The 25,798-nt window shown below is 40.0% G+C and overlaps 1 protein-coding gene across 4 annotated transcripts; it reads right to left on the bottom strand.

Moving 5' to 3' along the window:
* Nucleotides 1-1,956: 1,956 nt before the first annotated feature.
* On the bottom strand, nt 1,957-25,798 carry LOC122064324. 4 transcript variants are annotated; one of them, XM_042628032.1, is made up of 6 exons: nt 25,595-25,798; nt 24,523-24,673; nt 23,809-24,274; nt 3,333-3,373; nt 3,179-3,222; nt 1,957-2,678 (listed from the first exon to the last, which is right to left on the bottom strand). In XM_042628032.1, the coding sequence occupies exons 3-6, from the start codon at nt 24,110-24,112 to the stop codon at nt 2,639-2,641; spliced, it is 429 nt and encodes a 142-aa protein (XP_042483966.1). In that variant the 5' UTR covers nt 24,113-24,274; nt 24,523-24,673; nt 25,595-25,798; the 3' UTR covers nt 1,957-2,638. The 4 variants fall into 4 exon arrangements, with proteins under 4 accessions (XP_042483966.1, XP_042483965.1, XP_042483963.1 ...); XM_042628031.1 differs by having other exon boundaries at nt 3,015-3,222; nt 25,595-25,782; XM_042628029.1 differs by having other exon boundaries at nt 1,957-3,222; nt 25,595-25,779.

The raw sequence follows: 25,798 nt of genomic DNA, 5'->3' as shown, positions 1-25,798 counted from the left end.
CTCGTTCCAAGCCTAAACAGGGCTTGGACTAAGATTTTTGCCCTTGAGGACAGGTTAAGGTTGGGCTGGGCTTGGGTTGAAGGGAGAAAATTATTCTCTTTATAATAGTGGTAAAATAGGACCAGGTTGGGTCGGGTTTCTTAAAACCCCAACCCAACCTTGGGTCCCTAAAACTAAGGCACAACCTTGACAGGTTCATGCCAACCCAACCTGGCCCTAAATGATCTTAATTGGGATGGATTGGGCCACGTTGGTCCTAATTGGCCCTGATTTTTGTCAAGGTTGGGCTAATCCTGAGTGACCCTATTTTTGCAATTAAGGCCGGGGTCGGGGTCGCATTGGGGAAGTATATCGAATATTGGAATTACGAAATTTTGTATTTGAAGAAGTTAGAAAGTTCCATATAAATTGGGCATAGGATTCAATGATCCAAATTTCATTATTCTGAATATAAAGATATAATTATAATCCTAAATTATATTATGCAACTTAGGGTGAAACTGAGGGTCGGGTTAGGTTGGGCCTAGGCCTCAATCCAGGCCCAGCCCAACCCTAATCTATCCTTAGAGTCATAAATCTTAACCCAAGCTTTACTCAGGCTTGGAACAAGTTTGAGCCGCCAGGGCCAAACTTACACCCCTACTTTATACACTGGTAAACTGCCACATAGTTCCTTTATTTACAGGGTACCCAATTTCTAATTTTGGCTTATCCCATTAATTCTACATTCGCTAAAAGAGGGAATCACCCATGATCGAGTTGAGTCTGATACCCAAATATCATCAATTCCATTAGAGATCCTTCCCAACGAATGTCTTTGGCCTTGCATACAATCATCAGGATATTGTTCATCTCTTGAACCAGTTCACCGTGTATGATTTTTTCTTTATTCCTAGGAAGGCTAATGTTATAGCTCACTTCTTAGCTTGGGAGGCCTTGTCCATAGGTGTTGAGACAGATTGGCGAATTTTCACTCCTTCGCTTCATACTTTGTGTAAATGAATCTTTGTATCAATTCGTCAATTGATCTCCTTTTATCCAAGAGATAATAATAATAATAATAATTACTAAATTACTACTTTTAGGAGTTCCTTAAATAAAATTTTGTATATCTTCTCAATTGTTACTTTTGTGCTAGCCTATTATTAATTGTCCACTCCCAATGGCCTAAACTTACCAGTTATCGATAGAACCACGTGAAATTCCAAAACACCTAAGGATATGCTATGGAACACGCATATATGATCCGGCACCTCTTACATGGTACAAAGCATTTCAAAACTACGAGACTCAACCCGTCAAAGTACACAATATCGTGCCATGGGTGATGTTAGTCACATGATATTTTATTGGCATCAAAGTTAGGGATGAAAATGGCTCTTAGAAATATATCCATTATGAAATGCAAATATACAATGTGACCTCTCTTAAATAGAACAACATATTTAAAACTATAAAATCCACCTGTCAAATCGAACAATATCATGCCATGGATTAGTCCGGTCACATTGCACTCCATTGCCATAACAATACAAACACTCCCACCAAAGTATCAAAGAGATGACATTCTTCCAAACAAGCTACTGCAAATTAAAGTGTGTGACCATTTGATTGTACAGTCCAGATCAATATGCTGGTGGTATATCAGAGGCATAACTAGAAAGTGGAGTTAGGCAAGCCCCTCAGCTGTTTGTAGGGCAATGCTTAAACGGCGTACCTAAGTTGGCTAAGACTAGCTACCTTGGTGTAGTCCGTCTCGTGATCCAATCCAATGTACACACATGTACACTCACACTCAAGTCTTGAAATCATCATTTTAGAGATCAACAGTATGGACGATCATAACCCGTTAATATCATGCATAATTTATGACATTATCACCTGTGTCTCCACATTAATGACCTTAAATCCCTCTAACTGTTTTGCTGCACCTCATTAGTGTGTTCCTCTATGCCATTTTTGCTCATAAAATCATCTCCTTCAAATAAATTATATAATTTAATCTTTGGATTTGGACACACTTCACATACACACACATGGTAATATAGGGTAGGAAATTTTGTGAAGTGAGAGTGATTCAAAGCAAAGCAGGTGGGAATATATAGACAGTCACACATGTCCCTGCCTTCCCGTGATCTTGAATCTATGCAACAGAGTCCAGTAAATCCGGTTTACTCTTAACAACCATCGGTTCAGCCAATAACCCTAAAATCAATTAGGTTGGGGGAGGAGAATGTAAATCCCTACAACACAAGTACCTACAATGTTTCAACATCTCTTCATTGCTGATTCTGCCATTATCTTTGAGCAACCACCGGCTCCATGATCAACGGATATTCTGTCTAATATATGGGAGGAATGTGGCATAATTTTCTTCAATTTATCAGGAACCTCCTTACTTGAATTACTTTTCAAAAAGAAGTGCTTCTTGAGGCGGCTTTGATTCAGCAGCACCAAAGTGTTGTGAGGGGGTGCATGCAAAGCCTCAGCACAATCTCCAACCTGCCCACAGCCACAAGGCCTTGATGGTCCTTCCCCACAAAACGGTCTGAGCCTTGGGAACCCATTCCTCAACCTGGGAAAAGCCCGGTGCTCCCCAACAATTTCCTCTGATCTCACACATAGAGGGCAAGGAGGATCAAGTTTGTGCGTCATCGGGGTTGTCTGCTCCAAGCAATCTGCATGGAAAACATGGCAACATGAAAGAACTCCAGTGACCGGCATGTCCCCACCCATCACAATCCTACGAGAACTCCACGGTGATTTCTGGGACAGAAACCTATCACACAATCCGCATCTGGAGCTGTCTGTTAGATTACACAATGGGGTGATGTTTTCAGAATCCAAGTGCTCAGAAACACCAGTGAAATCAATGCTGCTACTAGCACTGCTCCACCGTTGTATTTCTGTGTGGGGTGTGGTAGCATCAAACTCTAAAACTCCAGACACAGTCTGAAGCTCAGCAAAATTTTGAATAGATTTTGGATCCAAATGTTGAGTACCCTTGTTCTCACTGTGGTCAGACAGGTCAATGGAATTTCCAGTAGAGAATCTCTCAATTTGGTTTGGAAAAGATACTGGATGGATGGGCTTGGACATGAACAAACGACGAATTGAAAAGTTATGATTTGAAGAAGTGTGCATCTTGGCAATGGGCTCATATTCACTACCATCTGACCTGGATGAAGAGGATCCTGCACTGTAGTGGATAGCTGAAGTCCCCTGCAGAGGAAGAACGAAGTAAGAGTCACTGCAAAGAGTTATGGCATGAAAGCAAACCGCACTTGGAACAGGGAAACTATATATCAAATGTAAAGATGATAAGACAATACCTCCATAGATGGTGTAAAAGATAATGGCTCGGAAACTGACTCTGGTAGACATAAACAGTCTTAGTATGTGAATGGTATAAAACTATAAAAGTAAACAATAACAATAACAGAAGCTACTTTCCCATGACTCAGGATAACTATAGTATCTTCTTACAACACAATAGAAGGCCAGGAGTGGCAAGTAAAATTTCACACACAGTACATCAAATACATCCAGAGTAAGCATATAACGGCAAATAATGTGATGAAACTTCAGTCCAGTTAATTAATAAGCGAGTAACAACTTCATGCTGATTTTCCAACCATATATTCAGGCATCAGCATGAGCCAGCACAATCTTTCACTCAAACAGCTTTGCAATTTTCTTTGCCATATGAAGAAAACTTCCATCAACACTGAAAGTACAGTTTCCATGAAAAACAGGAAGTTTGGGAGGAGGATGTTATAGCTTAGAGTAACCTGTTAAGGTGAAGGTTGCTAATGAACCAAGGAATGCAGTTAAGAATGCAACCCCATGCTTTACCGAGATAACGAACTGTCATCTTCAAAGTTATCTATGAATTCAGTTGCCTAATTTGCTAACAGGAGACCTAACCCTAATCTGAGAGGACCACAGAGGATTCCTGTAGTACAACCAACTTTTGAAGAGTATATGAGGAGTTACTTTGACAATGAACGTCCCACATATCATACACTCAGGAGATTCACAAAAGGTCAAGCTTAACCTCAAGGAGTATGATGGTAGGCATGACCCCCAAGTGTTTTATGATTGGATAACTGCATTGGATGACTATTTTGATTAATATGACCTATCTGAGGAACGAAAAATTAAATTAGCTCGTGCTAAGCTAGTTGAGGCTGCTTGTGATTGGTGGAGAACCTATGAGCGGGAATTTGAAGATCGTGGTAGAGAGCCTACTACTTTGGAGGAGATGAAGCAAGAACTATTTGACAAGTACTTGCCACGAAACTTTAAAGCTCGCATACAAGACCAACTGAACTCTCTTCGTCAAGGAAACATGACTGTTGCAGAGCACATGAACAAATTTGATGCACTGTGTTCTCGCACAGGCATTAGGGAGAATTAAAGGCAATTACTCTCTCAGTTTTGACTGGGATTGCAGGCTGAGATTAAGAGGGGAATGGGTGTTGCTGATGTGCATACAATGAGAGATTTCTTTGACAAGGTTCTTCGTGCAGAGGAATTAATAGAACTAGAAGGTAGAAGGTTTAGTTTTCAAGCTAGAAAGCATGAGAAAATTTTTCCAGCACCTAACTCTGTTACTACAACTCCTACAGACCACATTTCCTGCAATGTTGAGTACAACATTGCTGTAAGTTCTGATACACAATAGCAGAATCAGCATTGGTCTTGTATTCTACTTTTATGTGGTTGATGCCAGTGCCTTGGGATGAAAAGGTGTGCAATGTAAGCACCTTTCTACTTAATGCATTGGCACCTTGGTTCTCCATTCGAGCTTTGTATTTCAAGGCTAAAACCATAGTTATTAAGGCGTCGCTTTAGTAGCGCCTAGGCGCTAATGCGTTTTATGGGGGTTAAGGCGTTTGTCGCCTTATTGGTAATGCAGTGTTTTATTTATTTTTTAATTATTTTATTTTATATTCTATTTCTATGTTTTCTATTGGCTTGTGTACAAAAAGACTTGTACACTGCATCACGCCGAATCAAATAAAAGGAAATAATAATTGAAAGGAACCCTCATAGTATCACACGCCTTGGCTTAGGGTTGAAAATGAAACGCTTGGCAGCGGCGATTATCTCAATTGATACTGGCTCCGACAACATTTTTTCAGCTACAATGGCTAGGCTGGCTTCTGCTAGTGGTGGCTAGTGGCCTTGGCTGCTATTGCCGCTGCTGCTTCTATTGCAAGTCTATGATTCAAGTAAATTGTACATTTATTGATATAAGTTGTAGTTTTGTGATTACATGACTATGTACTCCTCGTATCAAAAGCAAGCACTTTGACAAGCCAAATCCAATGGCTCTTCTAGTTGATTAGGAACTAATATCCACTTTGCTTTGCAGTTTTGCTTCCACGTTCACTCTTCTATATTCTTGTTCTTTCTTCCAATTGCATGATATGTGAAAATGTTTGAATTCTTCTATATATTGATTGAGATTGCTATTGCTAAAATAATCTTTTAGTATATATTGATTGAAATTGCTATTACTGTAATGGTATGAATCTCTAATCTTCTTTAGCTTATAAGCAGAATTAAATAATTTTTAAGTATGCTATTTGTGCCAAATAAAATGGCTATATTAAAAAACAACACTAGAACGCTTTATCCAATAAGGCAATGCCTTATGCCCACCCTATCGCCAAAGTGCTCCGAAAGACCTGCAAACGCCTCGGTCGCCTCACCGCCTTAATAACTATGGCTAAAACAAACTGGTGGAGGGCCAATTAGGAGAGGGAAGGATTCTAAGATGAGTCTTAGAGTTGCAGGGTAGGGAAAGAAATCACATGTTTACACTCACCAGAGAAAAAACCAATTCAAATTTTCTCTTCAATTCACTACTTCCAATCTTGAGTTCCAAAGGTTAAATAAACATAAATTAAAAGGGTCCTATTTTGGAACATGGAACTGAAAATAAATCCTCATCCAACTTTGAAATAAAATAGAGTTCAAATAAAACACTAGCCTATCTCTTACGTATCCTAATCCAAAACAAATAAAAAACATAAAAATAAATAAACTACTTCCGAGCCTTAGTGGACCAAAAACTTGGGTGGACCAGTTCTGTCTGGGTTTGGGCTTCTAAAATCAATTCTCCTCATCTGAAAAGAACTTGACTCCGTCGAGTTTGGAAAAAGAACAAAGAGGCCATCTGAGTCAACATGCTAGAGGAGGAACAATCCCTTTACTTGAGTTTAATGTCAGAGATATCTATAGTAGGAAGAAACTTTATCGCTTTGTTGTGGTGCATGAAAGATTATGTATTTGCATACCCACAATGTTGTACCTTTTTATCGACCAAAACGAATATGACATATTTTCAGAGGGAGTACTGTAATCATGAATCCACCAATAGAGTTGGTGAGCAGACATCTATCACTAACCTTGAGATAAGTGGGACTTTGAAGGAGACACCAACACGATGTGGAACGAGATGATGACCTGTATAAAAAAGGTTTCTAAGGAAGTCCTAGGGGAAGAGAAGGGTATTTTTCAAGCTCCTAGGGAGACTTGGTGGTGGGATGATGAGGTCCAAGCAGCCATTAAGACTAAGAAAGCTAGTTTTAAGACGTAAATGGCTAAAGAGGTGGAAGATAAAGAGAGATATATTGTTGTTAGATTTGAAGCTAAAAAGATTGTGGGGATAGCAAGGATGGAGATATATGAGGACCTTTATAATAATTTGAACACAAAGGGAGGGGAAAAACTATCTATAAAATAGCTAAAATGAGAGAAAGGAAGAATAGAGACTTTGACCATGTTAGATGTATTAAAAGTGAGGATGGAAGAGTGTTAGTAAGGGATGATGACATTATGAAGAGCTGGGGTGAGTATTTTTGCAACCTACTAAATAGAGATAGGTCGAGTAAGAATGACTTGGAAGATTGCATTATTCATCGAGACACCACACGACATAGATATATACGAAAGTTTGGAGTGACTGAAGTTAAAGAAGCCTTAGGAAAGATGAATGTAGGCAAGACATCATGCCCAGATGAGTCCCAATAGAAGCGTGGAAGAACTTAAGATTATATGGGGTTATCATGGTTAACCAAGTTGCTCAACAAGATTATGAGTACAAGGCAAATGCCTGATGATTGGAGGAGAAGCATTGTAATTCTGATCTACAAAATTAGAAGTTATATTCAGAGTTGCAATAACTATAGAGGCACTTACCTAAGAAAAAAAAAAACTATAGAGGCATAAGCTAGTGAATCATACTATGAAACTATGGGAGAAGGTTGTTGAAGTTCACCTGAGAAGGGAAACTACTATCTTGGAGAACTATGAGGCTCATTGAAAATTTTAGAGCCTAAAACAAGGATCTCCATATGGTCTTTATTAACCTAGAAAATCCTATGACATTCCCTATAGAGTTAATCTGGCAGGTACTAGAGTATAAAAGAGTGTGAGTAAATATGACGTTATCATTAAAGATATGTAAGAGGATATGGTGACTAGTGTAAGAATCGTGGGAGGTTAAGACAATGGATTCCCAAATATAGTTGGGCTACATCAGGGATCAGCTTTAAGCCCTTATTTGTTTCCTTAGGCTTATTATGGATAAGGTAACCAAGAACATCTACGACGAGCTCCCATAATGTATGCTCTTTGCAATTTTGATATTGTTTTGGTGGATGAGACAAAAGCAGGATTAATGCTAAGTTGGAGTTATGGAGATCAACCTTGGAATCAAAAGGTTTTGAGATAAGTATAGCGAAGACGGAGTATATGATGTGTAACTTTATTCACACTCTGACAGATAGCGATATGGTGAAAATTGAGGAGAGTTATAGTGCAAAGTGACCATTTTAGATATCTGAGGTCAACTATAAATATAGAAGGTGACATAGAGGATTTTTCACAAAGAGTTAAAGTGGGATGGATGAAGTGAAGAGGTGCGTCCAGAGTGTTGTGTGACCTCCATAGCAAGAAATGATATAATCTATTAAAGAGAGTCCTTTGTGTAAATTGCTTTGAATAGGTAATCAATCATTTGTCTTTGGGGGTCCGACATTAATCCTCTCATCCCTACTAATTGGTGCGCCTAGAGACGCATTTCCCCTAGCTCCCAAAAATACAGTATATGGAATGGATTAGAAGGAGGATTCATTTATTATCTCAAATATTCATTTGTAGTTGACGTTTTCCTTTAAAGTTTAAAGGAAAATAGTATAGGACTGTCGTTTGACCGATTATGATTTATGGGGCAGAATGTTTGGCAGTTAACAAGTGTCATACAGAAAAGCCAAATATAGTAGAGATGAGGATGTTAAAGTAAGGAATGACTATACTAGAGCTGATTTGGGAGTTGCCTTAATCCATGACAAGCTTTGATAATGTTGTTTAAGGTGGTATGACCATGTTCCATAGAGGCCTTGGAATGTGCCAGTAAGGAGGAGTGATCTGATTCAAATTGAAGAATCTAAAAGAGCTAGGGGCAGGCCTAAAATAGCAAAGGAAAAATAGTGAGGAAAGACAGGCATAGTTTAGATCTTGTCCCAGGTATGATATTGGATAAAGCTGATTGGAGGGCAAGGATCTAGTTAGTCAACCCCATTTAGGTGATTTTTTTCTTGAGTTGTTGTCCCCTTTTCTTTTACTTTCCCTATTCTTTTTGTCTTTGCACAGATCCATGTAGCCGATCCCATTTGGTTGGGATAAGGCTGAGTTGTTGTTGGGATGTGGCTCTGTTTGCAATCCAAGCTTATGAACATCTTTAGAGATGACATTAGTACAACTATCTCTGTCGATCACCATGCTACATAATTGGTCATTGCACTTCATGCGGGTATGGAAGATATTGCTGGGGTGGTAATCTTTATCATCAGTGACCTTGTGACTTGTGAGTGGTCAAAATACAACGAAGAAAATAACAAGGTTGTCGCTCCAATGTCGTTGTTTTTTACTTCACCTGGCTCACACTTTGCCTCTTAATCAATTGTCTCAAAATCGAGGTGCTTTTTGGAACATAAGGTATATAAGAGTTTATCAATATAAGCTACCAAAGGTTGTGACACTAAGCACTGATATGTATGTATCCCTTGCACTTAAAACATTGAATGATAGCTTTTGGCATCACAAGAGGTTTGCCAGAACCACACCGAAGTGGAGAATACGGTTGATTTGGCCATGAAGATGCCATGTCGAAATCACGCCGAGGTGGAGAATATGGTCTGCTGGGTTGTGAAGGTGCCATGGATGAATCACTAGCCCTATGGTTTGCCGAATGACTTTTTCCCTTGGTGAAGACTATTGTACATTGGAATTGTTACCTCTAGAAAAAGTGTCTGTTAGATTCCTCCAAGTGTATGCCACTTCAAACTTCCTTCTGCTTGATATGCTAGCTATACAACATCCTCCATTATAAGCAGTCGATTAAATGCAAGTCAACACTGATCTGATGGTGTAAACAATCGCTAACTATGCCACTAGTATCTCTTCATCTCACTCAAAATCAGATCGAGTGGTGGGCAACAAACTCCTCAATTGCGAAGTTATCTTGTTTCAACTAGGCAAACCTGAGGTGTATGCATTGCTTGTAGTTGGTAGGCAAGAATCTGTGCTTCTTGGCTTTACTTGTCTCAAGCCAAGTAGTATTTAACCCGCTGTCTCGGGTTCGATTGTGTTGTTGTTGCTTAATCCACTAGAGTCGAGTCCTTTTAGCTTAGCCTTTGCAAATATGGTTTTTCTAGCCTCAGTAAACCTATACCATTTGAAAAATGTCTCTAAAATGTAAATCCTATTAAGATATTGTTCCGAGTTGTTATCCTTGAGGACGTCCAGCTTTACTACTCTCTCAGTTCCATAATCATCATATTGACCAACTTCATAGGGTGGTGGCGTTGGGAATGCTGGTGGTGGGGCATGATGTGGTGGTGCCGGCATACCATGAGACGGATCTAATGGGATGGAGTTGGAAGAATCCCTAGATTGCATGGGAACCTTACCACCAATCGGTCAATAGAATGCATGGATGTCATCATTGTATGGAGGGAATTGACAATCGCGGAGAGGGTATCGACATGTTTAGTGAGGGTGTCAAATTTTGGATCGGTCTCACCTTTGTAGGAGTTGAGCTGTTGGAGAATCTCACTATTGGCCACCACGGTCAAAATATTGATGAATCTCCAAATTGTAACAACCCTGAGTATAGAAACCCTATTTAGAATTATTATAGGTCCACTCTAGCAAGAGAACACTTACGACAAAGGTTGAATGGCAAAACAGTAAATAAATTGAAGTTCCTAATAAGGTGGCGGCACAGTAATATTGGAAGGTTAATTAGAAAACACGAGAGGTGTAACGTTTGGGTGGGAGTGCAAACTTTGAATTAACATAAAATAAGATAAACGAGCATAAGAATAGGAGGGAGGGGTAATTTAGGAAACAAAAGGAAAAAATATAAAATACTATTGAGAAAAAAGGGGGGGTATTGTGATGATTTATCGACAAAGAGTGGGAGTGTTCAACTTCTATGTTGACCTAGCGAGGAAGTTGGCGTGGGAGGAAGACGTGTTGGAGTCGACCTTTGGCAAGCGAGATTGGTGGTGGAAACTAGGTTTGCGTTTGACAAGGAGCTAGCGGTTGAGATGGAGTTTGAGTTTGAGTTCAAACCACGGCTAGAGGAAGGAAGATGGTGGTTCGTTTCCCACCTCTAGAACTCTTCTCTCGTCTTCCTTTCTTTTTTCTAATTTAGTTGGTGGAACCCTAGAGGGGGGGGTTTGATAGGGGTTACTAGGATGAGTTGAAGTAATAGGGTGGGGTTTCACCGGGGGTCAAAGGGATGGGGTAGGTTTACTGTAAAGAGGGAGAGCGTTGGGAGGTATTAAAGGGGAGTGATTGCGCAAAGAGTGGGAAAGAATGGGGCTATGGAATTAAAGGAATTTGGGGGGGGGGGTCCAAGAGTCGCAACAATGGGTTTTTTTTTTTTTTTTTTTTAAGCTCCCGGCAAGCAAGTAAGAGGAATGGGAAGGATGAGTTAGAATATGAGGGTGAGGGAAGAACAATGAGATGAGGAGGAAGATGGAGAAGTAGGAGAGGGAGAAGAAGAGAAATCGATGGTATAGTGGAATATTGTGTTGTGAGTCAAGTCTCACTAACACCAATATATTACTCCACTAACATATTTACAAGATATTACATATACCTCCCCATAAGGAGGGAAATTACATATACCTCCCTAAGGAGGAAAAGGAAAATAAAACATAACATAACAAATTTCTAAACTACCCTTAGAGTAACATAACAAATATCTCTAACACTCCCCCTCAAGCTGGAGAATAAATATCATTTCCCAGCTTGGACAGCAGAGTGAAGTGATGATGAAGAAGACATTTATGAAGATATCAGTCAGCTGATCTCCAGTCCTCACAAAAAGTGTGCATAAGTAATCAGTGTCAATCTTCTCTTTAATGAAATGTCTGTCCACCTTTATGTACTTTGTCCTGTCATGTTGCACAAGGTTGTGGGCTATACTTATGGCAGCCTTATTGTCACAATAAAACCTCATAGGTGCCTCAGTATCAAATCTCAACTCTTGGACCAGCTTTCTCAACCAGAGAAGCTCACACACTCTATGAGCCATGGCTCTAAATTCTGTCTCTGCACTAGATCGAGCCACCACAGATTGTTTCTTGCTCCGCCATGTAACTAGGTTTCCACCTACAAATATGCGATAACCTGATGTAGATCTCCTATCAAAGATTGAGCCAGCTCAATCTGCATCAGTGAAGCTTTTTATCCTCATGTGGTTATGATTGGCAAAAAGTAATCATTTTCCTGGAGAGAACTTCAAGCATCGGAGAATGCGGTAAACCGCATTCAAGTGCCCACTCTTGACAGCATGCATAAACTGACACACCATCTCCATTGCATAAGTAATGTCTGGCATAGTTGTCAAAGCGTCAAATCGATCCAAGGCGGTGGAAGGGTGGCTAATCAATTTGGCAATGAATCGCCCATTATAGCATTGCCATAGCGGTCAAATCGCCCATATGTCATTTTTTATTTTTCCCATTTTCTAAAGTTATTTAGTATCCTACTTTTTTATTTTCCCTATCTTCTTAAGTTATTTAGCATGCTACAAGCCTACAATATATACCCTATATCATATAAAACCAACATTAAGAAAAATCAAATCATCAAAAATCAATATTGCCCTATCAAAATCACCCTGCATTTTACAAAAGATCAACCGCCTAGTGAATCAGGCATGACTTGGCGTCCATGGTGGTGCCATGACAATGCCTATCAGCCAATGGCGACCACTATTTGTGAGTCACGTAAATCATAGCACTGCCATGAACTTCTTTTTCTGTTAGGATGCCAAATCGCCGCCTTGGTGATGCCATGACAATTATGATGTCTGGACGAGTCAAGGACAAATAGATAAGCTTCCCAACTAGCCTTTGATATTTCCCTGCATCAACAAGAGAAGGGCCAACATCTTCCCCCAGCTTATGATTCTGAGAACTTGTAGGTTTGCATCCTAACATTCCTGTTTCTTTCAATAGGTCTAGAATAAACTTTCTTTGGCATATATTTATGCCCTTCTTGGATCTAGACACTTCAATCCCCAGGAAATACTTTAAGGGTCCTAGATCTTTAATCTCAAACTGTTGGGCTAAGTAGTTCTTCAGATTGGCTATCTCAACTTTGTCATCTCCAGTTACCACAATGTCATCAACATAGACAATCAGAGTTGTAATGACGCCATTACTACGCTTAGTGAAAAGAGTGTGGTCAGCCTGACTTTGGGAATAACCATTCTTTATGATGGCCTATCGGAACCTTTCAAACCAGGCCTTTGGAGATGTTGGCCCTTCTCTTGTTGATGCAGGGAAATATCCAAGTGCCCTCTCCTGGGAGCATACATAAACTGACTCACCACCCCCACTTCATAAGTAATCTCTAGGATATCATCAGTAGCCTTTTCATCTCCATTATCCTCCACTTGAAAAGGATGCTAAGGAGAGGCAAAAAAAGGTGCAGACGTAAGGAAGGTGACATCTTTAGAGAGAAGCCTCCGTCTAGAAGAAGGATGATAGCACTTGTATCCCTTGGTAGTGGAGGAGTAGCCAAGAAAGATACATTTAAGAGCTTTGGGGTCCAGTTTAGTCTAAGAAGACTTATTAACGTGGACATAACAGATACACCCAAACACTTTGGGTGGAAGAGAGAAAGAAGAAGATTGGGGAAACAAGTGTCCAAGGGAGTTTTGGAGCCAAAGAGTTATGTTGGCATACGGTTGATCAAATGAGCAGTAGTAAGAAGAGCATCAGACCAAAAAGTTTTAGGAACATGCATGCCAAAGAGAAGACTCCTACTAACATCTAACAAATGGCAGTTTTTCCTCTCAGCTACCCCATTTTGTTGGGGTGTGTCAACACAAGCTAGCTGATGGATAATGCCATTATCAGTATAAATGTCTTGAAGACCACCATACATATACTTCCCCCCTTTGTCAGAAAGAACAATTTTAATTTTGGTGTGAAATTATGTACCTACCATATGATAAAAATTTTAAAGGCATCATACACATCACTCTTGTGCTTCATCAGAACAGTCCAAGTAGCATGAGAAAAATCGTCAACAAAAGAAACAAAGTAACGAAAACCAAGTAAAGAAGTAGTGGTAGAAGGTCGCCAAACATCAGAGTGCACAATGTGAAAAGGAACAGTAGATCTATTACCATGATAAGGACAAGAAGAACGATAATGTTTCGCAAAAATACATGGTTCACAATGAAAGACATAGGAACTAGGAAAAAAAGTAAATAAATGAGGTAACTGTTTCCTCATAACAATAAAAGATGGATGTCCTAAATGTTGGTGCTATAACATCATAGAATCCACAGAATTGCTATCAGTACGTCCACACACGTAAGATTAAGTTGTAGTCAGAAAACGTGATTGAGATTCAAGCGGGTACAGTCCTTGTCCCTCATGCCCACTTCCAATAATCCTCTTCGTCACCAAATCCTGAAAGAGAAAATGAGAAGGATAAAAAGTGACAATAATTTAAGGACCTTGTCTGGTGACTCACAGATAAGAGATTACAGGTAAGGTCAGGAACATGAAGAAAAGAATCAGGTGAAATGGAAGAAGTAATAGAAATGCTACCTTCACCAGAAATGGAGGAAAGGGAGCCATCGGCAACCCTGACCTTATCTCTATCGGAACAAATAGAGTACATATCATAATAATGGGACGTACCGGTCATATGATCCGTAACACCAGAATCAATAACCTAAGATAGAGTTGTGGAGGGGCGGGTGAGGAAACATGCAAGGCGGAAGCTGAGGAATCTGGCACTGTAAGGGTAGAAGGATGATGATAAGCCTACCAGTTGATATATGACTGCGGAATGTTGCAACATCCTCCCTAGTAAGGGAACTGTGCTCTACCTGTGGGCTAGGAGTAGACCCTGTAGTAGCATGCTCGGCCTCAACATTGTGGGCTCTAGCTCTCCCACTACGTCCACCACAAGCACCCTTAGAACCACCGCGCATGCCAGAAGGTCGACCATGAAGAACCCAACATCTCTCTTTGGTGTGCCCAGATTTCCCACAATGATCACATCGTCTGTCATCTCCATGAAGTGGGCCTTGGCCTCGGCCACCACGATGCCAATCTCTCTGAGAGCTAGTAGTAAGAGCTGACCTCTCAGGAGGAGGGACATGTTCCATGGCCACCTGCTTGGTCTTTTTACTCTGCAAATAGCTACACATTTCATCAAGGGATGGAGGAGGAGACCGATCCAATATTTGTATCCAAATTGGCTCATAGTCGGGATTCAACCCACGAAGCAAAATAAGAACCTGTTCCTTTTCAAGTGTCTGATAAACCTTAGCTTCATCCTTAGGATTGGACAAGTGGAGGTCTCTATAGTGATCATACTCCTCCCAGAGACTAATGACAGTGTTGTAGTACTCAGAAATGGTCCTATTCCCTTGCTTCATGCTAATGACCTTCTAGAGTAGTTGATAATACTGTCAAAAGTTTCAGTAACACTGTCCCAAATATCCTTGACAGTTTCTTTCCTCATAAACCTTCTTCCAAATTCAGGTTTCATGGAAAAAATCAACCATGTCATAACAATGGAGTTTTCAGTCTCCCACTTGGATATGTCGGGTCATCTGGGTTAGGAGCCTTAATGGTACCTGTAACATACCCTAGCTTTCCCCTACTCCGCAAGGAAAACTTCACAGAATGAACCCAATACAAATAGTTAGTGTTGTCCAACTTCACAATAGACATCTGGGTATGTAGGATATAAAAAACCATAGAAGTAGGAGAAGCATCACTCGATACACTAGCTGAAACATCACCAAAGAGGGCTCCAAGTCCACTATCTTCAAACATATTGTAAAAAGAAATTCACACACAATATGGGGAATACACACTCTACCCAACTTTGCCTCCACAGGTACTCAAAGATAAACCCAACAAGAGGCAAACACACAATGTCAAAGCAAACCAGATCAAGGCATACTTTACTGCAAAAAAATTAGAACATAATACTTCAAGGATCACAAACAATACATCTCAAAAGAACAACGTGGCCAGAATCTATCACAAGATGAGCTGTGGAAGCAAAATAGGAGGAAAAATAAGGGAGGCGGTACCTTCCAACCTACATAAAAATGAGCTATGAGCTCACCATTCAATCCCCCTAGGACCGAGTGCTTAGAGGCTTGGTAGGGAGGCCTTGGGCAATCCAAAGGGTGTATACCTCACCTCCAAAGGCTATCGGATAAGAGAGAAGGAATCCCAAAGGAGGGCTGGTGGTAGTCATAAATAGCCTAGATTTTGTGGCTATGAGCTCCAAACAGCTTCAACCTTCCAGTTCTTCACATAAAACCTCATCTTGGGTTAACTTTGACCTTCCTTCAAGCTCATCCCATAGATTCTTCAAGTTTTTTCACATAATGATCTCTTCCTTAAAACCTTTTGTAACCTAGGGTTTTAAAGAGAGGAAATAGAAGTAGGAAACTTGTAATCCGACTCTCAAACCAAGATTTTGTGCTCTGATACCAAGTTAGAATATGAGGATGAGGGAAGAACAATGAGATGAGGAGGAAGATGGAGAAGTAGGAGAGGGAGAAGAAGAGAAATCTGGTATGGTGGAATAATCTGTTGTGATTTAAGCCTTACTAACACCAATATATTACTTCACTAATATATAAACCCTAAACATAACATAACAAATTACTAAACTACCCTTAGAGTAACATAAATATCTCTAAAAGGATGGTGGATTCTTTGACTTTGATACCAAAATGGTTGAGGGTGTAACGCCCCGGCCCCATTAACCTTGCACAATATTATCATCTTTGACCCATGGGCCTCAAAGCTTTAAAACACATTGTGCCATATTAAGGAGGCTAGAGGTTATTAACTAGCCCAGCAATCTCCCTCTAGACGATGTGGGACTAAAGTTCCTCACCGATCTCCCAAACCCCCTGATACTTGCCGTATTCTTGGTGGGGACACCTCACCGATCTCTTAGGTGGCTCTGGTACTTGCCATATTCTTAGGTGTCACAACTTTCCCCCTTTTGGCACAATGTCTCCGTTGTGGCCCCATATATTGTCAAGGTCTGCTCTGATACCATTTGTAATGCCCCAACCCTATTAACTTTGCACAATATTGTCCTCTTTGGCCTACGGGCCTCAAGGCTCTAAAATGCGTTGTGTCATGTTAAGGAGGCTAGAGGTTATTAACTAGTCCAGTAATCTCCCCTAGGCGATGTGGAACTAAAGTTTGCACAACCTCACCGATCTCCCAAACCCCTTGGTACTTACCGTATTCTTAGTGAGGACACCTCACTGATCTCCTAGGCAGGTCTAGTACTTGCTGTATTCTTGGTTGTCACAAACCTGTTCTGAGATGATTCTCAGAGTTGTAGGATAGGGGAAGAAATCATATGATCACACACTCACTCAGAGCAAAACCCGATTCAAATTTTTATTCAATTCACCACTTCCAACGTTGGGTTCAAGGATTAAATAAACAGAAATCAAAAGAGTTCTATTTCTATTTGGAACATGAAACTGAAGCTAAATCCTAATCCAACTTTGAAAATAAAGCAAAGTAATAAAACATTAGCCTATCTCCTATGTATCCTATCCAAAGAAAATAAAATACATAAAAATAATAAACTACTTCTAGCCCTTAGTGGACCAAAAACCTGGGTTGGACCGATTTTGTCTAGCTTTGGGCTTCCAAAGCCGTCATGCTTGTCAAACTAGTCAAGTGCTACTGCATCACAAACTCTTGTAGTTATGCAACCCACTTAGCATGTCAATGACTTGCTGACCTTTGAGAATTCAAGTGCTTTGAATGCCCATGGTTAAGAAAGAGAGTAAACTCCTTACCGATTGGTAGTGCCTTTAATGCTCAAGGACTTGTGATGTAGATCCCCATAATGGGCAACAGTATCACAGGAAGAAGAAGGCCCAAATCAACCATCCTTTTAATGTAGAGCTAGTTCACACTAGGTAAACAAGCCCCAATAAGAAAACAACTCTCTTTCAGACTTAGAGATCAAGTAGGACAACAACAAAGCCTAAGAGAAGGACTGAATTGAAACTCACAAGCAGGGAAGCTTTAGGACTGCCAAATCTGGTCATAAGAGTCTTCAAAGTACTGCTGAAGAGGTCTTGACAGTAGCTGAACAGATCTGGAAGAGGGTAGCAGAACCAACAGTCAACCCTTTAACAGAATTAGGGTTTCAGCAAGCCAAGAGGAGAAGACCTGCGGCCTCCTTTTGGCTGGTCAGACCAGCCTCAAGTCCTGGTCGAAGAAGGCTGTAAGGGTGGTCTTCAATCCCTCCAAAGGGGGTTCACAGATTCTGGACAGAACAGAAGAAAAGAGCACTGTTGATTTGGCCCCAAAACCCTGACCAGCTGAAATCGACCTTAGGGTTTGGGGCTGGTCTTCAAACTGACTTCGATCCTTGTTTAGGTTTTCAAGTAGGCTTAGATTTATCTCAGAATCACTCTCTCATAGCAAGCAATAACAGAACTTGGAAGAAGAAAAGATGAAAAGAAAGTAAATAAGATAGATTTGAGTGGGGTAATAATTATCTCGGCCTGGGCATCTCAGCCACGGCTATCTCAGCTGCTGTACTTCCTCTCTTCGGAGTTCGGGAGCTAGCAATTGTTGCATAAACTTCATTCATCAAATTGTGATTTGTGTTACAACAGCCTTTCTTTAAATAGAGGTCCGAAACTTACAAAATAGCAACTTGTTCCCAAATAGGAAGCTAATCTAAAAAGGAATCTAACACATATTAGCAAATAGTTCCTAACTTGTAACTTAAGAAAACTTAAAAGCAACTAATAGGAGACTTATGGAAAGCAAAACAACTTAAGTAAAGTATCTTCGACCACTCAAAACCATAAAGCAAAAAACACAGCTGTACTTGGGATCACAGGCCATAAGAGGAGCTTTTGGACAGCTGTAAAACAGGCTGGTCGATGACAACTGAGAAGGCTTCTAGAAGTCCACAAACTGGAAACCAATATGCACTAAAAAGAGGCATCGTTTGCTGGTCGATGGCTGCTGATGTGGCCAACAAAGGGTCCAAAAATATGGGGACCAGCTAGGCTCGAAACAGCCCAATGCTGACTGGTCTGTCTTCTTCTTTATCCTTCGATACTGAAGCCCAAGATATGGATCTACATCACCCTTGGGCTGAGGTCGAGGCTGGTTTTGGTTCTCTAGTTTGGGCCCCTATGCTGGCCATATCAGTAGCCCATGGGCCAGCATAGGAAAACCCCCTTATTACAGTATATTTGTTTCAAGAATTGAGCTTCTAGAAGGCCTTCAAAGAGCCCCATCAATCCAGCCTTTACAGATGTCCATAGCTGGCCAGAAGGCTCTCCTTTGTGGCCTGCGATTTCCTTTACAGATGGACTTTTATTTCTTCGGTTTGACTAGTCAAAGATGCTTTACAAGAGAGTAGATGCCTTCTAGAAAGACCTTAGTAGCTGTTTATTTGTTTCTTTAAGTTACAAGTTAGAGTTCAGTTACTATTATGCATTAGTTTCTTTTTTGAATTAATTTCTAATTTAAGAACAAGCTTCTAAATTGTAATTTTCAGACCTATATTAAGAAGGTATTGCCATAAGGCCCATAACAGTTAGAGAGAATTGAATGAGTGAAGTTTATGCAGCAATTGCCAACTCCCAAACTCCTGAGAGAGGAAGTACAACAGCTGAGATAGCAGCGGGTGAGATGCCCAGGCTGAGATAGCCATTATCCCACCCACAACTATCCATCTTCTTCCCTCTTTCTCTACCTTCTTGTTTCCTTCTTATTTTTGTGAGAGAGTGATTCTGAATACTTGAAGCATCAAATTGAAGTTCCAGCAGCCCCCACAGTTGAAGATTGAAGATCAGTTAGGTTACTAAAATAGATTTTTAGAAGTGTCAGGGTTTTGTGTGGATCGACCAGGCCTGTATCTTCCATATCAGAAGCCCCCTTTGAAGGCCCTTTGGAGGGTTCAAATGCCACCCCAAGGAGGCCACTCGGCCAGGGTTTCAGCTCCTGCTGCACAGCCAAAACCCAACCGCAGGTTTTCTCCGTAAGTCTGGCCGAAACCCTGTTTCTGCCAGATCTGTTCCAACTTGCTGCTGGTATTTTGCTGCTCTGCTGGAGGACTTTTAGTAGGGTTTTCTACTCTGTTTCTGGACCTAATTTTATAAGGTGTGAGCTTCCTAATTACCCTAATATTTGTGTTATTATTTAGTCCTAATCTCAGTCTACTTGGATTCTTTTTGGTTCTATAACCTGAAGTCAGATTGGGACTTGGTTGAGGATTGTTAATCTTTGGAGTTTGTTTACCTAAAGGTGAACCAGCTTTACATTAACTTGCATAATGGCATACAACTCAAGGTCGTAATTAGAATCTCTCTTTTTTGCATCATTCAATTTCTCATTATGGAAAGCGATAAGATGTCCACTTTGCGTCAGAACACCACCAATACCCACATGAGAGGCATCCGTGGCAACTTTAAACATGTGGTCAAACTATTGTAAGCGTAGTACCGGAGCCTCCATCTTCTTTTTGATAAGAGTAAAGGCTTTGGAAGTGCACGGGTCTACTTGAACTTGCCTTTGCCTTGCTTCATACACCTAGTGATGGGTTATAGCTCTAAATCCTCGAATGCATCTCTAGCAGAACAATGCTGGGGCATGGAAACTCCAAACCTCCTCCTTTAATGCTACGAACCTTCTTTGGGTCTTTATGCCCCTTGACGACACAATGAACCCAAGGAAGACAACTTTGGGCAGCATGAATGAGCACTTGTTGAGGTTGATATATAGAGATTTTCAGCTCATAGGACCCTCATCACGCCAAGGTTCAAGAAATCATTTTGTTTCGGTATATCAAAAATTTGCTGAAATTTTTCCAAAATAGTGTACTTTTTCCATGTGTTTTGCTTGGAAATTTCGAGGGCTAATGGCTGAAATGACCGAAATGGTCGAAATTAGCGAAATGACCGAGATGGCCAAATTTTCGACAAAATAGTGCATTATTTGGCCGAAACGAGTGAAATTTCGAAATCTAATGATCAAAATATAACCAGATGACAAAAAATTACGTACTTTTGTGTTTTCTGTGCCATTTCTTTTTCGTAAAAAAAAAAATCCGAAATTTCGGTGAGATATCATAGAGTTTTTGAGCTATGCATTACCTTTTGGTAATGAATTATTTATTCACCTCCCAAAAAAAAGTTTATACGCATATTCCAACAACAATTGCCTAGTGCAGATGGTGAAGTTGTGGTGTGCACACTTACCAGGTGGTCTTGAGTTTGAGTCTTCTGGCTGTTACGTTCTCTCTCCCCCTTCTATAGTGTACCCATCTGGAAAAATATACAAAAGCATATTCATCGAAAAACAAAGCAATAAACATAAACTCATAAAGTGTCAACAAGTCATGCTATCGCGGTATCACCTTAGACCCAAGGAAGAGCCTGGATGCCTAGGCACGGCAACTATGTCCAAAATATAAAATTCCCCGAGAGTTGAGCTTGATTTCCATGATTTTCACATTTTCTCCTAAATCAAAATTTTAATTGCCTGTTGCTTCTGCCCATCTGTGGCAAGGGTTTTGTTTTTCAAATTGAGTACTTTGTTCCTTGTAGCCAAACAAGCCCTAACATATTTTGGATTATGTTGATTCAAGTAACTAATTAGTAAGAAGCATCCACTTCAGGTGATACATGAGTGCCATGAGTGGGTTGTTGTAGTTGGGTCTCCAAAGCCACTACCCTTGCACCAAGAGCTTGCTATTCCGTCATTATTGTCTGTAACATCTCCATCATAGAAGCTATGGAGTTCATAACATCAGCGGTAGGGTTGTTCTCTACTAGGCTCTAATACCACTTAATGTAGATTAGGACTGACAAGGCAACCTTAAAACCCCTCTTTTAGGCCCATAAAAGTGGTCTATCACACTCAAAACACATGGGATCAAGGGCCCAACATGTATGGAACCCAACCCTAGGCTTATTCCTAATAAAATAAGCCTAGTTTGGTGAAGAATCTGCATAAACATGGCCATCAATACTCGACATTGCTAAGTTTTCCTATAACAGTTTTGTCAAACACACCACAAGCCGTACACCTTTTGAGATAGTACTTGGAATTCAGCCCAAGAGGCCCATAGATTTGTTACCTTTTCCTCTTCATGTGTGATTTAGTGTTGAAGCTAATGAGTTCATACGGCACATCACCGATGTACACTGACGCATTGCAATCAGCAAAGATGCGTCTGTAGTTAATCGTCCTCGCCGGTTTATTGAGTTCCAACCGGGAGACATGGTCATGGTATGGATTGCTCAGGATAGGTTTACACCTGGTACCAATACAAAGTTACACCATTGGAAGATGGGTCCATTCAAGGTGCTGAAGCAAATTGAACCCAATATGTACATGCTAGAGTTACCACCAAACATGTCTATTAGCAAATTTTTTTGTGTTGTTGATCTAACTCTATCTGAGGGACATCATCCGATGAGGGTGATACCGAGTATACCTTTTGATTGCCTCAATTTGCTTCATTGGATGAGAATGATATTGAAGACATTGTCGAGATCAAGTTTACCATGACACGGAAAGGCAGCGGCTATCCCTCTTTCCTTGTCAAATGTAAGGGTCGACCAAGACATGATTGTACATGGATTCAGGAGATGATCTCAAGTGCATCAACCTAGACCTTTATGAGCATTATATGTCCTTTCCACATTCATCAGAGTCGACTGTTTTCAATCCGGGGAGAGCTAATGCAAAAAAATTGTACTCCAAATAGCACCAACGCAAGAAGGGGGGAATTGGGCCTAAACTAAATCTAGTTGGTTCAAGTCAGACCCTACATTCTTAAATATTCCAGCCCAAGTTTCTGTTAACTCCAATCAAGATGGGTCAAGAGTATTTAATGCATGTGAAAATTATTCAATTAATTACAATCCAATTTCCAATATTTAATCAACATTGACCAAGAGTAATTAATGTAAATGTGCCGAAAAGAAAAGCATTAACTAGTCGGTTGCAACTAGTATATAAAGTAATGAAGTTTTATTTCAATCAATAGGTCAGATTCCTTGCTAGTTGTGAAAAAAAAAAACACTGGAAAACGTAAAGCTCATTAACTGGTCAAAAGCCTAGGAGGAAGTCCCCAAAATAATCAAGAAACCTCCTAGTTCTTCCATATTATTTCAATCAATATGTCAGATTCCTTGCTAGATGAACAAAACTTGAAAATGTAAAGTTCATTAACTGGACAAATTCCATACTAGTGGTGAGAAACCTTGAGGTGAGAAGCCTAGGAGTGAGTGACTCTACCATCTATCCCATCTTCTTCCCCTATTCTCCAAATCAATAACCCTGTTTTTTATTTACTGTTCTCACTTTATACATCAGGATTATGATTCTATCTCAAGGACCAAACCAGGATCTCATCACATTCCTACTTGGATAATGCCACACCTGACTCCACCACTGTCTGGTTAGTATAACGACAGTTCGCCTTCATGAGCCTAAATGGCCGGTTCCAATGTATGTAGAAGGCCAATAATTGTGAGGTTTTCTAAAAAATCCTATTTCCTACTAGTTCAATTCATTAAGTTCTCTCATCATAAATAGATAAATAATGATGGTGGAAGCTTCTTCACAAATAAAAACAGAAACAAATGTTTTAATTTATTCACAGAAAAAGAATTATTAGAATGATAGAATATCATTTTAAAGAGATGGTGGACCTCAGCACAACAGAAAGGTTGCTCTATTGTGACTTAGTGGTCATGGGTTCGAGTTAGGAAATAATCTCTCCACAAAGAAGAGGTAAGGCTGCGTACAGTATGACCCTCCCCAAAACCCGCAATAATGGGAGCCTCGTGCACTGAATATGCCCTTTTATAGAATATCAATTTAAAAATATAAATTGTGGGGGGAAAAGATCCCACTCAAGTCCAATATCCTAATTTTGGGGTTCCATAAAATCCCATAGCTGAACAAGTATCTAATATCCAAGAAACGATAGGCAGGAGAATGTCTCCAAATAAAACCAAAGACTACTCCAGATCAAATAAATTTGGCTCAGGAAATTTACCTTTTCATAGCAGTGCAATTTGACAAACATCATAAGAATCACAAACGAAATAATTAGCATATGAAAGAAAAAAGCATAGAGGTAAGCAGATACTGTGGCACAACAAAATATCAAAAGAGATGAAATGCATCAGTGCATTTGTTTTACCTCTCATTACTGCAGACACATAATCATCAATATTCACCCCCTGCCTAGAGGGAGAGGTCCCCTGTGGAGTCTGAAAACTGTCAGATGGACAGCTGAAATATGACCCATATCCATCAGAAGCAGAATGCTGGTGATGAGGAAGATGATCACCTCTCCCCTGACCCCTGCTTTTTTTACTGTTCGATGAGAGGGAAGACCCATAAAGCCGAACAGCATCGCGTGTAGCATACCTATAATCCCGTCTTCCAGATAGAGGAGGAGAAAAGCTTGTGCTTGTTCTCCAGTAAGGTTCAACGGGACCCATGGACCACTCTCTACTGGCCGTATTGGATCCATGTGGCCTTGCAGCCACACAACACAGCGACCCCGTTTTATCTATGTTTTATGTGACTCATTTGAAATAGTGAATTTGCCATTGACCCTCTCAAAACTCCCCAATGGTCAGCCGAAAGCATTAGATCTATCACTGTTGTACAATATTGCAACAATAAGTTTCAAAAATAGATCTTAAGAGTCGCTTCAGCCACAATTAAATGAATTACAGAAATAAGTTGCAAAAATAGATCCTAAGAGTAGCTGGAGCCACAATTAAATGAACTAAAAACTCCAAATACCATGCATTTGTGAGTTGCATGGAAAAAAAATGCTTCAAAAATGTAAACATCACAAAACAGTCAACTGATGGTAAACAGAAGTTGTGTCATGTAGAGCTACCTAACATCAAATGGCCAACTCCTTGCGCTAGACCTCAACCATCATAAAAACATGCCCATGAAAAATACCAAGACACCACTCTAACAACGTCGTTCATCTTCTCTGGGAACCTGAATTTCTTGAGTATTGTAGCATCCCGGCAAACAAAATCCTAGCATATCAAACAAAAATAAAATAGATCATTCAATTATCACGGCCAGCGGGAACAGACCCTGGAATATATATCATCTACTTGGTATGTTGAATAGCCATAGAAAAAAGGTCAAACTTAATGTTAGAAGCCAATCTAACATTAGAATAAGAAGAATGCATCCATTGAACAACACCCCCCCCCCTTCCAAAAAAAAAAGAAGGAAGAAAATAGAGAGCTGGGCCAACTAAAACTGATGAACAAAGGACAAATCACTCAAATAGAAAAAATAAAGAAAATGAGAGATAAGAGGAGCTAATTGTTGCTACACATCTATCTAACATCAGTATGAAGGGGATGGAAGACATAACAGCAGGGTTGCAAACCACTTACAGTAAGAAAACCATTTGAACAATGTATAAGGTACAAAGTGGGGTGGAATCAGCACCATACACTAAAGCCCCGACCAAACTGAAAACTAAGACAACAATGGAATGCACGCTCACAAAAACATAGCAAACATGAAAGGGTCTACACTGTCATATTTTGAACAATCTGCACTCACACACACACACACACACACACACACAAGAAGTTGAAATTAAAAAGAAAAAAAATAAAAAAAAAAATCAACCCAATAACAACCAACAGTCCAAAAATGTCGGATTACAGAGTTTACGACGAAAAGAAACAGGTTGGACATAACATAGCAAAAAAAAATACCAATCCTAAAGACAACTAATGAATCCACAGACTGTCCATCTCGATCATCTAAAGAAATTTGCAAATATGAAAACAAGTCTAACAAAGATAATTAGCTAATGTTCTGAAAATCATCTCCAAACTAGATTATTTCCATCTATTTGAGTCAGAATAAAACGTACAATCAGGGGTGAAAAAAAAAAGGATAAGTAATTACAGATAACGAGTTAAAGAACTTACAGAATATGATTAACGAACTCTAAGGCAAGAGTGTTTAAACGCTCAGCACTGTTTGAGGATAGAGAACACCCTAATTCGTGGGAAGCAGGAAGGAATGGACTAGGAAGTAAAGAGCGAAATGGAGTAATGGAATGAAGAAGTCCGTGTTCCACTCTAGACAGCGAACCAGAAAAAGAAGGAAGTGAATTGGCTGTACTTTTTTAC

This window comes from Macadamia integrifolia, unplaced genomic scaffold (assembly GCF_013358625.1).
Source record: "Macadamia integrifolia cultivar HAES 741 unplaced genomic scaffold, SCU_Mint_v3 scaffold1607, whole genome shotgun sequence".
Taxonomy (NCBI): domain Eukaryota; kingdom Viridiplantae; phylum Streptophyta; class Magnoliopsida; order Proteales; family Proteaceae; genus Macadamia; species Macadamia integrifolia.
This window is presented reverse-complemented; position numbering and strand designations above follow the sequence as displayed.

Bases quoted from the DNA above. Each gene is read 5' to 3' on its own strand.
- LOC122064324 (XM_042628029.1), bottom strand. From the start codon at position 24,112: ATGGGTCCCGTTGAACCTTACTGGAGAACAAGCACAAGCTTTTCTCCT. The intron at 3,374-23,808 runs GTAAAACAAATG...TATGTCTACCAG, and splicing joins TGTGTCTGCAGTAATGAGAG to AGTCAGTTTCCGAGCCATTA. The intron at 3,223-3,332 runs GTATTGTCTTAT...CTTCCTCTGCAG, and splicing joins CTTTTACACCATCTATGGAG to GGGACTTCAGCTATCCACTA.